At 41.8% G+C, this 15,449-nt stretch overlaps 1 protein-coding gene across 1 annotated transcript; it reads right to left on the minus strand.

Moving 5' to 3' along the window:
* Nucleotides 1-2,967: 2,967 nt before the first annotated feature.
* Nucleotides 2,968-7,182, minus strand: LOC101770140 (wall-associated receptor kinase 4). The gene is made up of 5 exons (XM_012844722.2): nt 6,974-7,182; nt 6,766-6,861; nt 4,940-5,909; nt 4,480-4,641; nt 2,968-4,226 (listed from the first exon to the last, which is right to left on the minus strand). Exons 3-5 carry the CDS (start codon nt 5,823-5,825, stop codon nt 3,250-3,252), a joined length of 2,025 nt encoding a protein of 674 aa, XP_012700176.1. The 5' UTR covers nt 5,826-5,909; nt 6,766-6,861; nt 6,974-7,182; the 3' UTR covers nt 2,968-3,249.
* Between the last annotated feature and the right edge of the window lie 8,267 nt (nt 7,183-15,449).

The raw sequence follows: 15,449 nt of genomic DNA on the forward strand, positions 1-15,449 counted from the left end.
GTATATTATTGTTGGCCATATAGGAGAGATATTTATGTGCTGCACTTCTGCTATAGGGAAGCAAGTCGAAGAGCGTGCTATAAGTTGCGCATTAGAAATATAACATGAGGATTTATATAATCAATTTCTATCTCCCATCCCATGAATTTAAGATAGGCTTATATCTAAACTTTGAAAGTTGTGCAATGCTATATTCCAAGACAAATAGCTAGAGTAAGTAGATTCCAATTCCTTTAAAATGAAGGGATTCAAACGGAGCCTTAGAGAAACGACCAGAAAATCGATTGCTGAAATTGCTAAGAACACCAGCCGCAGAGGCCTTTGGATGGTCACAGGATGATATATACCTGGGATGGGTTGAGGAGTGTGGCCAGCAGCACGCCGAAGAAGAGCAGAGGGAATGAGGGGAGCAACCAGGAGATGGAGCAGAGAGATAAGCTCTCAGCACCGTGGTGTTTGTGCTTCCGTGGGCTTGCGGTACATGGTTTTATTACTATCTTGCCACACCTTGCACCCTTTGCATTGGAAGTCATTGGATGCGACTTCAGAGTTCAGACTGCTACATTACATCTCTTCAATTCCTATTGCTTTCGAACCTCAACTTGCTCGAAAATCTGACCAGCATGCATGCTCCTTTTTTCTTTCTGGAAAGATAACATTGGCAATTGGCAAAGCCTTTTGTGATGGCTTTGTAGGCGTCACAAGTAAAGCAAAAAATCTGAATTTCAGTAGCTAGTACTTGTTCCCGTTTGCAAGTAAAAAAGAAAAGAAATATTTAGTTGCGTTAAAGAAATATTTAGTTGTATTATCCTGCACAGGATTCCGGTACAATTAGATAGTAAAACGACGTCCACAGTCATCATCCTTGTAGAGTACTTCTTTAAGTCATATTTGTTTGAAAAGGTATCATTAGCTAGGTAGGTCATGGTAATAATAGTTAGGTAGCTGGGGACACGAGAAGTTTGACTAACTGTGACCTTTCTTTGAATGACTTTGACCACCTTCAGTTTCTAGACAACCTCCAGTTATTTTATTCATTTATATTTCCATTTATATTTCTTAAATAAAGAGTATTAGTCTAAAAGTCATGTGATTGCCTCTATTTTCTGCTTGACAAATACTAAAGTACTAGGTCGCAAAAAAGAGAAGGCATGAGTCAACATGAGAATTGACCAACACGATGCTATCCTATTCAGGAATTAATTGAATTCTTACCTTGTGAACTGATGATAATGACTCAAGTGAAAGAGATAACAAGTCTTCTAGGTAGCTTCTACGTTCCATTCGACCATGAATATTGTTTCTCAAAGAAATCCCACTACCTCTTGCAACTTGTAACAGCCAGTCAGCCACCAAATTACGCGGCGTCAGCCTTGTAGTCTCAGCAGCCTGACCTTCAAGAAGTGCAGACGCAATCAGCAGGACCTGAAGACAATGTGGTTTTGCTGTGGAATAATAATTCTGCGATGTCATTCCAAAGGTTTGCCCGTTCCTATTCTCTATATATGGAAGAACCAAAAACCTCCGGCCACTGCTCCTCAATTGAAGTGTCACCAGTTTGGAGGGAAATTCTTTATTGGCTAAGGGTCCCATGCTCCTCCATTCCATCCTCTGAAATATCCCATCCTAGTGAACTAAGTTTCTTCAAAGTCTCCCAACTAAGAATTCCATCAAAAGAAGAGAAAAGATCAATTAAAGAACATTCTTCTTTTCCATGTACAATAAGGCACCACTTAATTTTTTTCCTTACTAGTATAGCTGCAGACATTGTAAGAAAATCTAATAGTTGAGCTGCTCTTACTAACCCATTAGTGAACAACAACTGCTTTAGGATGTGTATAACCTCTCTCATATACTCTAAATTTTAATTTGATAACTTGTTGTGGAGCACCTACCGCTTTCCCATCTCAGTTCTTACTTTTCAGGCAAGTGTTGTGGATGCCATATTCCAAGTAAAAATACTGAACTCCTTTTCTATCATGTTGACTTAACTTTACTTGTTAATATCTTCCTGCAAACTATAGATTGATCGGCTGCCGAATCACCAGTTTCGTTCTTCTTAAGTCCCCAGTTAGTGAGGAAACAGGTGGTCTGAGCTCCTGCAGAGCATTCTCCATATCTTGCACATTCAAAAAATAAGCATAGCAAACTGCAATGCACATATCATTATATCAGGTAATCAATGGTTCTTGGAACTGAGGTGAGTTATAAAACAACACTTAGAACAGATCACTTAATCACTTAAGTGAATATAACATTGTTTTCTGGATAGTGAGGAAGAATTATCTAGACTCCAATACTTAATTGACTGACTATCTCCCTCGGCATCATTGGTGGCGTACCCTCTTTGCTGAGCTTTGTGATAGCAAAGTCCTTTTGAAGAACCTCTTTTAGTCCACGTTGAGTCATTACTGTGATTAAAATGGAATAAAGGATAAAACTAACTTATCATATGGCACTAGAGCTGACATTATCAATATATAGATGGTGAATGAAGCCATAATATATTTAAGGAAAAAAGTCCAATTTACTATCCTATATTTAAATATTGAAATAAAACATTATAAGTGAACAGGTTTTCACTCCCGCATACACAAATTTGATCGAATGTTACTATATTAGATCTCCATAAGTGACGATAGTGCCATTCGGAATTAAAGATTGTCCCACAGAAAAAAAAAGCAGCCACAGGCTCTTCAATAAAAGCATCGAACAAAGGGAGAGGACCTCTGGTAGCGCAGTGCACACACCATGTTTATACAACAAAAAATGCAGCTAGAAGTATGAGGAGTCCCTGGTATCGAGTATCGACGATAGCTACTTTGTTAATTTTGCACAGGAAACTTCATCAGACAAATAAGATGAAATATATGGCCTGATTGGCATGGAACCTTGGATAGGATAATACAATATGAAAAAAAAACAGGGATCTATTGTGTGTGATAAACACACCAAAGAATCTAACAATTGTCACAAACAAAGGAACAAACTTTTATATACATGACACTTGACAAGTTACAACACTGTACATGGCACTTGGAAGCTTTTTTCTTTAACACGCAGCACCTGACATGTTACGGCACACACACGTGCTCGCATGTTTCATTGGATCAATAGAAAGTAGAAACCTTCTTTGGACATTTGGCCCTATTTAGCCAAGTATTCATTTCTTATTCCATCAGTATGATTATAAACTACAAGATGCATCCAATAACCAGAAAATCACGTTTCAATGTATCTTCCCTGAGATCACTTCAGCAGGTACTGAAGGCGCTCTGCAACATCTGCCATCTCAGGCCTTTGATCAACATCACTACTTAGACATTGAACAATAATTTCTGCCAAACTATGAAAAATCCCAGTGTTTCCAATTGCTGCGATTTCTGGGTCAACGAGCTCAATCACTCTCTTCTTCTTTGTGTAAGTGTCAAGGGAATTCCCCAGTATGATGTTGTTGTCAGGATCTAAGGCCTTCTTCCTGGTAATCAGTTCTAAGAGCACAACTCCAAAACTGTAGACATCACTTTTACTGGTGTATAGGCCAGTCAGCACATATTCTGGATCCATGTAGCCCCAGTTACCAATGATAGTGCTGGCATAATTTTCATCAACGGTAATCATCCTAGATGTACCGAAGTCAGAGATCTTCGGTACAAAGTCCTCATCTAAAAGTATGTTAGCTGGTTTAACATCGCCATGCAGAATTGGTGTAGTGATTTCTGAATGCATGTAAGCTAGACCTTTTGCTGATTGTGCAGCAATTTGTAGACGTAAATCCAAGTTGAGAGGCAACCTGTTGCTGTCATGCAGAATTCTATCGAGGCTACCATTTGGCACATACTCATAGACCAAAATTGGAACATCAACTTCTAGGCAACACCCTATGAGCTTAACAATGTTCTTGTGCAAGACTCGAGATTGAATGATAACTTCGTTTGCGAATTGGCCTGCTAATTTAACATCAATCTTGGGCTTCTTGACTGCTACTGGCTGAGTTTCATCTCTAATATATCCCTTGTAAACCTCACCGAAGCCACCTTGTCCAATACAATTACTTCTATTTAGTATATGCTCCAGCTCTTTCTTCCTGAACAGCTTAATCTTTTGAACTTCTTCTATAGTAGGACCCCCATTCTTTCTAAAATAATCTTTCATCTTCCTTTTCTCTTTGGAAAGAAGGCTGACAAACACTGCAACTGCTACGATAAAAAATCCACCTATTGCACCTACATAAACAACAAGACACCACACAAATAGGAACCAATAAAATCTTCTATACAAACAATTGTAGTTGTGCAATGCATATGTACTGTATAATTCTTAAATACTGTTTACGTGGATAAGTCATTCAATGATATCATTATCCTAAAAGACCATATTTCTGTTGGACAATGATGTAAAAGGATCCTATATTCATATATAAAAAATTTATATACACATAAAGAGTGGACCAGGAAATGAAATATGGATCATATGTACCAATAGCGATTTTGGCTGCAAGTGGAAAATTGGGGTTGCATGGATCACTGAACGGATCAGCACTGTGGGAACCACTTCGGCATTTGCATTCGTACGAACCTAGCGTATTCCGGCAAACGCCTCTGCATGGGTACTCTAGATGTCTTTCACACTCATTGATATCTGCATTGTTTACCAATCAACCTCATTTATTAGAACAATCCCATTGGGCCCACAAAGCCAATTAGAATTGCAATGTCTGTTTCCGTGTATATTAGTTCTATATACAGGACTAATAATTAGCTTTTACCAGTAAAACAATATGGAAATGTGAACAAAACAAGAAACACTTAAGACAGGACAAATGAAAGTTGCAACTTGATCCTGGAATTTGAAATGATTTTTTTTCTCCTCCGAATTTAGCACTGCAACTTTCTCACTGATCAAGTAAAAGAGGAGCTGTGTGCATGAACACACTTACCGGTACAACCGTTTGCAATATAGGGGTTGCCTTCGTAGCCCATGCTGCAGTTGCAGACGTACCCAATCCCATTGGAGGAATCACGGCACTCACTGTTGGGGCTTACACAAGCATAGCTCTCCGCATCCTTCTTTGCCTCATTGCACGTCAGGTTGTCACGGATGGCCCAGTCCAGCCACACTGGCTTCATAGTGTTGATGTTCATCTTCAGGTCAGCTGTGTGGAAGGTGTAGTTGTGCCTGTCCACAAGGAAGGCGTAGTCGCAGGGGCTGTAGACCAGCCTTCCTTTGCGGGTGTATTGATTGAAACTCATTCTGTTGTCGGTGAGGCCCGGTGGGATGTCAAGACGACAACAGCCAACGCCAGCACAAGCGCCATCCATCGGGCTCCGAGAGTTGTTGCAGTAACACATGCAGCCGGTGTAGTATCCATAGTCGTAGTCATTGCCCTCACTCTGCTGGCTCTGGGTGTAACCCATGGTGTTGCAGCCTATGACAACAAGCTGGTTGTTGGTGTCGGAGATGCGGTACACCTCTTCATCGTTGAACTTAACATCGCCGTCGCTCCAGGCATATACTGTATCTGAAGAGTTGAAGCACTGCCATGCCACAGGCAGCATCGCACGGGCCTCTGCTGTCCCGATGGAGAGGTAGTTGACTGGAACGGGCTTCGTGGTGCCAGCAAGCACCGGTTTGTTCATGCTTTGGTTACAGATGATCTCAAAGCCCTTGCGGAAGCAGCCCGTGCCAATGCCGAACGGATATTGGATGGCTATGCCTCCACAGCTGTCTGGGCATCCAGAGGTGCTCTCAGCCTCAGGAGTAGCACTGAAAGCTATTAATGCCATTAGCAGTAGATATGGCAGCAAGATTAACATTGTTGGCATTACTTTGTTGCTTTTGTTGATCAACCGATTGCGATAGATTCAGTGCCTTACTGAATTCTTCAAGGAATCGTTTCTTCCTTACTCCTGATAAAGGGATAAATAGCTCACATTAACGTGTAGCGTAGATTGAAGTCTTAGTATCTTCAGACTTTTTTTTAGCAATGACTAGATCATATTTTTCGTTAAGGATCTCCAACTATTTCCCCCCTTTTTTATGGTGTCTGGTGGTTTGGATCATGGGTAGTTCTATTTTGCCAAAAAGAAGTACAGGGCAGTCTCCAATTCTGCGGAAGCACTCATCAGTGAATAGTGATGGTTCAGAACCGTCATAAAAAATGGGTTTGGCGGTTGGTGCTATCATTAGAGATCAATCTTTAGGGTCAGAGTGTTACCAGGTACCGCAAATGGTTTTCTGAATCATGTGTAAGAATTTTATCACTGAAGGAGTAGTTGGAAGCTAGAACAGTCTATGATAGTCTATTAGCACTGACAAGATAGCTGCACAAGACAAAAAAAATGTGGGTAATTTTGCAGTTCTATTCACTTGAAGGATGATATCGGCCATGCCCAATATAGAAAAGCTTCTTTAGTACAACATTTGCACGGTGCGATCTTTTGCAAGAGTAATAAACAAAAATAACAAAGAGGGAGCAAGGTGAAGCCACATGTATATTGGTGCTCTCAGAGTGGAGAGCCCATAACAAGTACTATATGGGATAAAAAGAGATTATGCAGGAGCAACAAATTAATATTAGTCTATGACTACGTCAATACAATGAGATGACCCAAAAAAATCTGCAAATCCACAGGTCCACCAGAGAGCATCATGAAAGTGATTTTTCATAATTCAAACGGTTTGACAGATACATTAGTGGTAACAGCGGTCTAAACTCCCCAGCTGAAGTCGTGGCAGTAGTTGGTAGGTGGAAGATACGCCTACCTTTGGGAAAAAAAAAAGAGTCGTAGCATAAGCAATTGATCCGAAGACTCGCTCCCACCGCTCTCTCACAAAAGGAAAGCCTGATTCCGCCCAAAACTGCATGAAATTCACCAAGAATGAATAGGACATCTCGACCGCTGAAATTCCAAGAAGCGATCGATCGTCTGGCAAGATTTCATAACTCGACAAGTGAGCAATTCTGATTTACCACGGGATATTGGGGGTGCCGGCGGCGCTAAGGCAGGCAGCAGACTTGTGCTTGGGCTGGTCGACGACTCGACGGCGAAGCAGCGGATGCCCCGGAAGATGGGGAGGAGTTGATGCCAACGGAGATGTGAGGATCCGGCGAAGCAGCAGAGGAGGGTTGCGAAGCTGGGAGATGAGCGCGCGCGCCGTGGTGTTGCTGGATCGTGTTGCAGTTAGAGACTGGAGTGAGAAACGGAGAATATATGGTTCGAGGGGTTGTTACGTACGGTCCTATTAAAATCTTTGACCACGTTGCTCTTTGTTTACCGAGCAATATACTCCTTCCGTTTTTAAATAATTTAATACTATAATCCCATTTGGATTCCAGTGCTAATTTTTAGTTATGGAAATCACCCACGATTCCTGTTCAGGAAATACCTATATGCGATAAATCATCAGATATCAAATCAAAATCATAAACAATGTGTTATTTTCGGGAAAAAATTATAAATCATGTTAAAAAATCAATCGTAAATCATAATAATAACTATCATAATTTGCGACGGAAGTGGTGGATACGATTCCGAACTTGTATTTTCTTACTTTTTATAATGTCTAAGCAAAAGAGTTGGTGGGGGTGGGCTTCTGTTTTGCCTTTGGTTGCATACCTCAACTGGGTTCAAGTGTGGCCATCAAATGTAGGCACCTTTCAACTTACTTTCAAAATCTGGCCATGAATGTTATTCGGCAAACATTTGGGGATGGCATTGTGGTTCACCCTCACAAAAAATAAAAATCTGAATTTTAATAGCATCTCGTCCCCAAAAAGAAAAAAACAAAAAATACCTATGTTGTTTTATGTTTTGTGGATATAAGGGGCGAAGTCAACATAGAACGGCGCCGGGTCATCACTATTTGAGTCCAGGGTATCACCATATTTTTGGAAAAAAAAATCGTGTCTCCTCCCTTTATAAATCTTTGAGTTGTATTATCTTATTAGGTTTCCATCATAATCAAATGGGAGTATTTATATATAAAATTTGACGATGCCTATATACTTAATTAAAGTATACCATTGTCAATTCGTCTAAGTCGTACTTATTTTCAAATTTATCTGTTGGTAGGTAAGCATATGAAGGCACAACCTCTGAGCTTTCGTTGAAAAATCTGACAGTCATTAGGTGCAACTGCTTAGTGCTGGATCATATCTGGCAAACTTTTCCAGGTGACCTTTCGTTACGTAGAGATTTGCAGTTTCCTAGACATACATTTTCTTACATGACTGCCCATGCCATGTTCATACCTTTCTTTCAGATAGAAAGAGTTTTGTGCCAGCTTCCTCTTCCACCTCCGTTATCAGCCACGCAGCTTAGTACAGAGGAAGTCTCTCTGTTTATCGGTGAAACGACAGCCACGGCCTTGGTCTATGGTCTAGTATTTCAAGGAGTTTCGTTTTGATATGGTAGGATCAAGGTGATTATTACCTTAGTACTGTAAAACACATGCTGCCCCCAGAGAGTTCAAAATCTGGGAAGAATATTATCCTGGCCGCCAGGGCCGAGCACAAGGGTGTGCGACCGGTTCGATTGAACAGGGCCCCCTAATTGGAGGGGCCCACCAACTCGTTGGTTAACTATAGGCCTGTCGCCCGTCAGTCGATCAGTGAATCAGTCGATGGCACTATGAGAGCCTGGCAGGCGTTAGATGGCCAGATGCCCTCTCGCAGGTGCAGGTCTACAGGACAGGATCACAGGACGCCAGGGGGCAGGGCCGCGGGGTGCCATCGACTAGGATGGTAGGACTCCATCCATATCCATGTGTGATCTGTCGCTCGTCTCATGCGTGACCTGTCGAATACTCGAATAGTCAAATAGAATAATAGATCCATACGGCGTCCATCCTCTGTCGTAGAGACCATCCTCCGTCGCAGAGACGCAGCCTGCAGGTGCGCGATCGGCCTGCCGGCGATTGGGCACTGGGCGCTGGGGCGTGCACGGCTGCACCCAGGACTCCATCCTTTTTGCCAATCGCCGGTACACAGCGCCGCAGCGGCAGCGTCCTGCCAGCCCCGCCGTCGGGAATCGGAATCCGGTATAAATGTAGAAGACTTTCTTTTCGCCAATCGCTACAGGCATACTAATCTTTCTGATCCAATTAATTTGATATATCTTATTGTGATATATATCATATATCTTATTTACAATCTTATTTTTTAGAGGTAGGTCTCATTTTAAGGTTTGGTACAGGGCCTCGATTTTTGCTGGCTCGGCCCTGCTGGCCGCTACATGTACCACAGAGTTAAGAGGTAAAGAAGTTTCGTTTGGATATGTTCAGCCAGTCTCCTAGGTTCCCAGGTCCAAGTTGCAGCATCAAAAGAAGATAATAGAATAAAATAGATCCTTTTTAACTTATTAGCATGAATCTTAAAGCACTTTACCAACTAATTAACCATTTTCTTAATTAATTTTTGTATGGGTTCCGATTGGGCCTGGCCCTACCCTTGCACTACTTGTTCATCCCCTAGCTAATCCCCTTTCTCGCACCGTTTTATTTTGCGTGCATGGTGAGGTATGGGCTGTCTAATGGTAGGGCTAGGCCCATTTGGGACCCATACAAAAATTAATAAAATGGTTAATTAATTGGTGGGATGCTTTAAGATTCGTGCTAAAAAAAATAAAAGAGCAGTATTGGTGCACAATATAGAAGGAAGCCCAAGTGATTGAACAAGAAATTCTCTTTTCCTAGGAACCTTTAATCCAACGCTTCAGATATGCGCTACTCAGTATGGGACTTGCCGTGGTGGTTAAGGTATCCAACCTTGGTGGGGCTAGTCAGCCTAGGGAGACTCCCCCTAGCCTTCCAATACACCGCCTTGCTTTCAGGGACGTCTAGGATTATCGCTCATCCACGAAGTGATTTGGTGCACTTGCATGGTAAGAATCTAAGATGATGTCGGTCCTTTAATCCACGGTGAGTCCTTCTAGATCCTTCCATCCAACTGGCATTGGAGCATCGGTCAGGATCCTCTAACTTGTGTTGCTTTGTATGCAGGACGATGCATTATCGTGGACAAGGTAAAGGGCGGTCGGTTTAGGGGTTTCCTCCATTTTGATCCTTTTTACTCCATACGGTACCTCAAAATACAAACTCACCAAGTGAAAATTTATTAATTCAAATTAAAATATGTATGGAACATGGCATAATCTCCAATTTATTCCCGAGAAGTTGATAATCAAGGCGTGATTCAACGATCGTTAACAATCAATCACCAAAAGGGGAGATTGAACGAGCATTTAATCTCCTAGTTTAGTTTTGGTGGTTAATGACAACGTGATCATTATGATTAGTGCATTCTTGCCCCCAATCATGGTTTGCATTGTATTGGTGCAAAGGATATGCACGAAGACTAAGAATGAGCTAGTTCTAAATGAGGCATTGGGAGTCATTGAGAGTAGCTTTAGGTCATTATTTTGCTTTGTCTATACTTTAAAGAGGGCAAGGATTAGTATCTTGACCTATATGATCCAAATGATAGGTGTGGTTTGCACCTGTGAAAAACTAACACTAGGTAGCTTAGATGAAGCCTAGAGATGCAAAGTAATGATATCAAAATAAAAAAAGAATTGGCATCTCTAGAAATACCAATTAGTCAGTATTAATGTGCTGAGACACACCAATCACCAATTGATCCAGTGATTATGTTGGTAAATCATCGAATCGATCGGTGGTTAATGTTTTTGGTGAAATTCATCTCTAGATTTACCGATTGTTTTGGTTTTGACAAGTTTTTGGGTCACCAAATCAATCAACATTTCATGTCAGTGAACATCAGAACTGTACTCAAATGTTTACCGATTAATCAGGTGGTGTATGTTTTGGAACTCCGAATCAATCAGTAGTTCCTGCGAAGTTGAGTTGTTGAAGCAAGGACTAGGCCTTGGACATGGCATATAAATACTTGTTCATTGGCTTCATTTTAGCTCTCTTGCCGCCTGGTGAAGTTCATAGCTATCTTCTAAGGTAAAGAGAAAGAATTGCACTAGAATTGAAACTAGATTTCCTTAATTGAAGATTAGTTGCTGTTGGCGGCTGTTAGCACGCCAATTCGTGTCATTGAATATACCGTAAGTGTACGGATCAGTTGTAGCTTTTCGCTTAGAGTAATCCCCCCAAGTTTATCAATCCACAGAACAAAGGGATTTGGACGCTTAACTAAACACTAATTAATGTAACCGAGAGCTCTATGTATTGAATAGGATTATACTAATAAAAGAGCTAAGCAGTCTAGATCAATGCAGATAGAGAGTAAAGGGTGTGAACAAGGTAGATGGAACACTTGTCCTAGGGATCTAGGATCACTTGTAGATGCAATTGCCAAGAGTGAACAAACGAGATCTAGGTGTTATCGTGAGTGAATGCGAACCATGCACAACACTTTCCCTCTTGCGTACCATCACTACGCAAGGATAATAAACTATTAGATAATAAGAATAGGGCATGATGATTATTCTTGGTAAGCAACAAAGCAACCCAAAAGTAGCGCTAGCCAGTCATTACATGAAAAATCATCATCAATATATGAATGATAACAAACAGATCTTCAACAATAGGTTTGGTGATTACAAATCAAGATCTCCATACAATCCCGAGGACAAACAGAGACTTTGCCCCATGATCTTACACATGTTGATGCAAAAGGGGGTAAAGGATACCCTAGAGATAAGCTGGACCGAAGAGGGCAATGAATGGGGGTAGGAAAGCCCCACGCCGATCGGCCTGGGCACCTCCAGGCCGATTGGCTTGGGGTGTTTCTTCCTCCTCCCGAGCTCCACCTCAGGTGGCCTCCTGTTGATTCAATCTTCTCTCTTAGTGGTGGTGGAATGGCGAATGCGTGGTATTTTCTCTCTCCTCTGACTCTCTCCTGCTTGTAGTCCTTGAGGGAGTATTTATAGTCCTTCGTGGGAGGCGGATTTGGACGAATGGTCGATGGAAAAACCTAGATGCATTGTAGACTTCACGCCGATGAAACAGGAGCTCGATCGAGTTTCAGAATAGGCCAGGCTGATTGGCCTGTAGGGTACCAGAACGATCGACCTGGGCCCTTTTTAGCCCATCTGGTCCTCCCCTTTCACGTGTAGGCTCCTCTTGATGACCCACATCCAATTATCCATTAAGCTCCACACATAAATCCTCTGATTATGTCATATTTCATATCAAAACACAATATGTTCCAAAATACAACACATGCAATAATGGGGTTATTTCAGGTGTAAAGTGGCAGGTTAGTATAAGAATTAGTCTAAAAACACCCCTTAAATGGCACTAAAAAGGTGTCAATAACGAGCGCCAACAATCTCCCCACGCTTAGCTCTTGCTCATCCTCGAGCAAGTCAGGCGACTACAAAATTTCCCAAGAGGTTGAACAAAGATCTTGAACCAAACCTGAGCAAGCAACTCAAGCACCTAGCCCTTGAAACAAAGATCAGGGGAGAAACAAAGATAATCAAAGTATGGGTGTTTAAAGAATTATCTAAGTAAAGATTACCCCACAACTTTTATTAGAACTAAGTAACTTCATGAATCAATCACACTTACTTTCTGGCTCGCCTTGGAGGATTTTTCTTCCGTCATAAAACAATCTCCTTGCAACAATAATTAAAACTAAATTTCTCTTCCAGGCACTTACATGTCTCTCAACCAAAAAGGTGGCTATCCTATTTGTTTGCAAGCTCTCATCTCTCATAGGTCACTCAATCATAAAGTGGAGCTTGGATAAGGCTAGTAGGAATCAACACTTATATTATCAAATTAAGAAAACGATCAAATGGTTGCCTATCTTCTGAGCCAATGATCTTGAGAATAACCACATAATATGAGGGTTCAAGGATGAGAAGATATAGAATGTTGTGCAAAGGCAAAGAAAATAATGACTCTGAGGCACAAATGATGTCCATGTTGTCGGATTGCACATGGTTGGAAAGAAAATCCGTTCTATGAATAACGAGGTTATCGTTCTTTGTACTTCTCTTGATCTTCATGAAAGTAAGAACTCCTCTCATTGTTTCTTTCTTTTTCCTTTTCTCTTTTCTATTTCCTTTCATTTTTTTCTTTCCTTTCTTCTTTTCTTTTATTTTTCATCTCTTCTTCGAACCTCCTTTGGACAAATACCCTTCATAATTAGCATTAGAACATTCCAAGAGACTTCCAGAAATTTTCGATGCACAAACCAAGGCTGAGAGACCCCAGGCCGATCGGCTTGGCCTTCTCTGCGTACCTTTCTCGCTCATTTTTTTTGGTGAAGCTTCCTTATAATGTATATTCCATATCTATGCATCAACCTTGACCAGAAATGGAACATATCTTCGTATATTGGGTTGTGTTCAAGGAAAAGGTAATAAAATTGAGAAATTTTTGATTTGGGTTTAGAAATTCAGTAGAGCACATGAGCGTTCCAATGAAGAACTCTAATTACTGAATATTGACAAGGCTAGCAATCAGAGATGATAGAAGGACATGATCAATACTCAGAACTAAAGCAATCCCAGAGAGAGAGAGAGAGAGAGAGAGAGAGAGAGAGAGAGAGAGATCCTAATCCAATTCAAAGCATCAATTCTTCTTATGGTGGTATGATTAAAATTTAAGCATTAGGCACTGGATAGGATAGGTAAAAACTCTCAACCTGGTAGAGAACTTGATCAATCTTGTTTTTGTAGAGGTTTTAGATAAGTAATAAAAATTTAAATCACCTCCAATTTAAACCTTACTCATAAAGCATAATTAAGACCAAAGTACTAGATCATGTTAGAGCATGGGTATTACAAAGACAAATCAGTTACTAAACTCCACAATAAAGATTTAGAATTCAAGACAAGGCTCATGATCAAATGCTGTAAAGGCAAAGTAAAAGAACAGCAAGCAAAGTTAGACACTAAAAATACTCGCACAATCCTCAAATTTTATTCATGCTTCTTCTCACAAGACGCTAAAGTAGTGATCTAGTCCTAAGTCTTCCCAAAAGCTTAACAAGACTACTACTACATCTACTTTTGATTGAAATAAAAATACTAATTTAGACTCTCACACGACTTGACCAGACCAAACTGACTCCAAAAACTCCATACGAGCAGCGACCCTCCCCCCACGCTTAAAATCTACAACGTCCTCATCGTAACCGCATAAAGTACAAAGGGGTGAGACGCTTGTACATGCACTAGTGCCTCTGCCCGTAGCTGCTACACACGGGGTGGCTGTTGCTCCCTTCTCCATGGTTTCTGTTCTTCCTCATGTTGCCGCACATCCTGAAGAGCTTCCTCACATTCCTATTCATGAACTTGTAGTCGTCCTCCTGACAGCGGTCGTTTTCCCCCATCTTATGGTTCAGCTCCTCCATGGCTTGCATAGTGTCGTCGACAGCGTTGAAGAGGTACTAGATGTTCTGCCTGCATGCAGGATAGTAAGAATGGTGATGCTCTTCAGGTTCCGGGCCGTCGTCTTCTGGATCTTCTTCCTTACCCTTATCTTGATGGTGACCATTCGGCTTCTCTTCTTTGTTGTCCTTGTCGTCCACAATCCTCCCATAGTACTTGTCGTCGTCGCTGTAGCTTGCAGCACCCCATGACCTAGGGCTCCTGTCGTCCTCCCAATCGCTACCACCTCAATAGTCAGCCGCCGTGTACTCGGGGGGTCTTCTTCACGTAGTTCTTGCACTTGATCCCAAGAAGCCTTGGTGAATGCCTGGTGGGAGCGATGATGGCCTTCTTCTCCTTCTTGGGTGCTTCGTCACCGCTGGAGGTGATGATCGGCTGGTGACTTGTGACCTTCCCATATGGTGCCTTTCCTCCAGTGCTGATACGAGGGTTGCAAGAGGTCTTCCTAGAAGAACTAGGATTCATCTCGCACCTCATGTCTTCCAGTCGAAGGAGGTCAGCAGCGGGCGATGGAGGTGGGTAGGCCAATCGGCCTGGGGAGGCTAAGACGATCAGCCTGGCCTCTCCTTTGGCCTGTGGCACTCCCCTCTCATCCCTTGATGTCTTGGACGTCACCATTGCACTTTTTTCCTAGGTTTGGTCGTTCTAGATTGCTTGTGTTGCTGCGAAAATCGATCTCCAAATGGCCTCTATTTATACCCTTGAAACCTTGGCCAAGAATCCAAACATTTCCAAAAATTTCTTCACCCTCTCCTACAAAAATCACTTCTATATTTCATCCATTCCAAAAATAGGGAAGGGGGAAGTTTCCCGGAGGTCGAAACCTCCCAGGCCAATTGGCCTAAGGGCTACTGGGCCGATCGGCCCAGTGGGTTTTCACTCCCCTCGCTTTGATCTTTCACCAGCAGTGCGTATGTCCAAAAAGATGTCTAATTTTGTTGAGTCCCACACAAAATTCGAAAGAAAATAAAATATGCACAAGGTACCTATTTTAGTGTCATCGGGGTCGACATACTAGCTCTTCCTCCATGATGTAGACGTCAATATAATTGATGGGCACGACATCAGGTT

Source organism: Setaria italica, chromosome III (assembly GCF_000263155.2).
Source record: "Setaria italica strain Yugu1 chromosome III, Setaria_italica_v2.0, whole genome shotgun sequence".
Classification (NCBI taxonomy): domain Eukaryota; kingdom Viridiplantae; phylum Streptophyta; class Magnoliopsida; order Poales; family Poaceae; genus Setaria; species Setaria italica.

Coding starts and splice junctions, on each gene's coding strand:
- LOC101770140 (XM_012844722.2), bottom strand. CDS start 5,825: ATGCCAACAATGTTAATCTTGCTGCCATATCTACTGCTAATGGCATTA. Junction 4,642..4,939: donor TATTGCAAACGGTTGTACCG/GTAAGTGTGTTC, acceptor TAAACAATGCAG/ATATCAATGAGTGTGAAAGA. Junction 4,227..4,479: donor TGCAGCCAAAATCGCTATTG/GTACATATGATC, acceptor TTGTTTATGTAG/GTGCAATAGGTGGATTTTTT.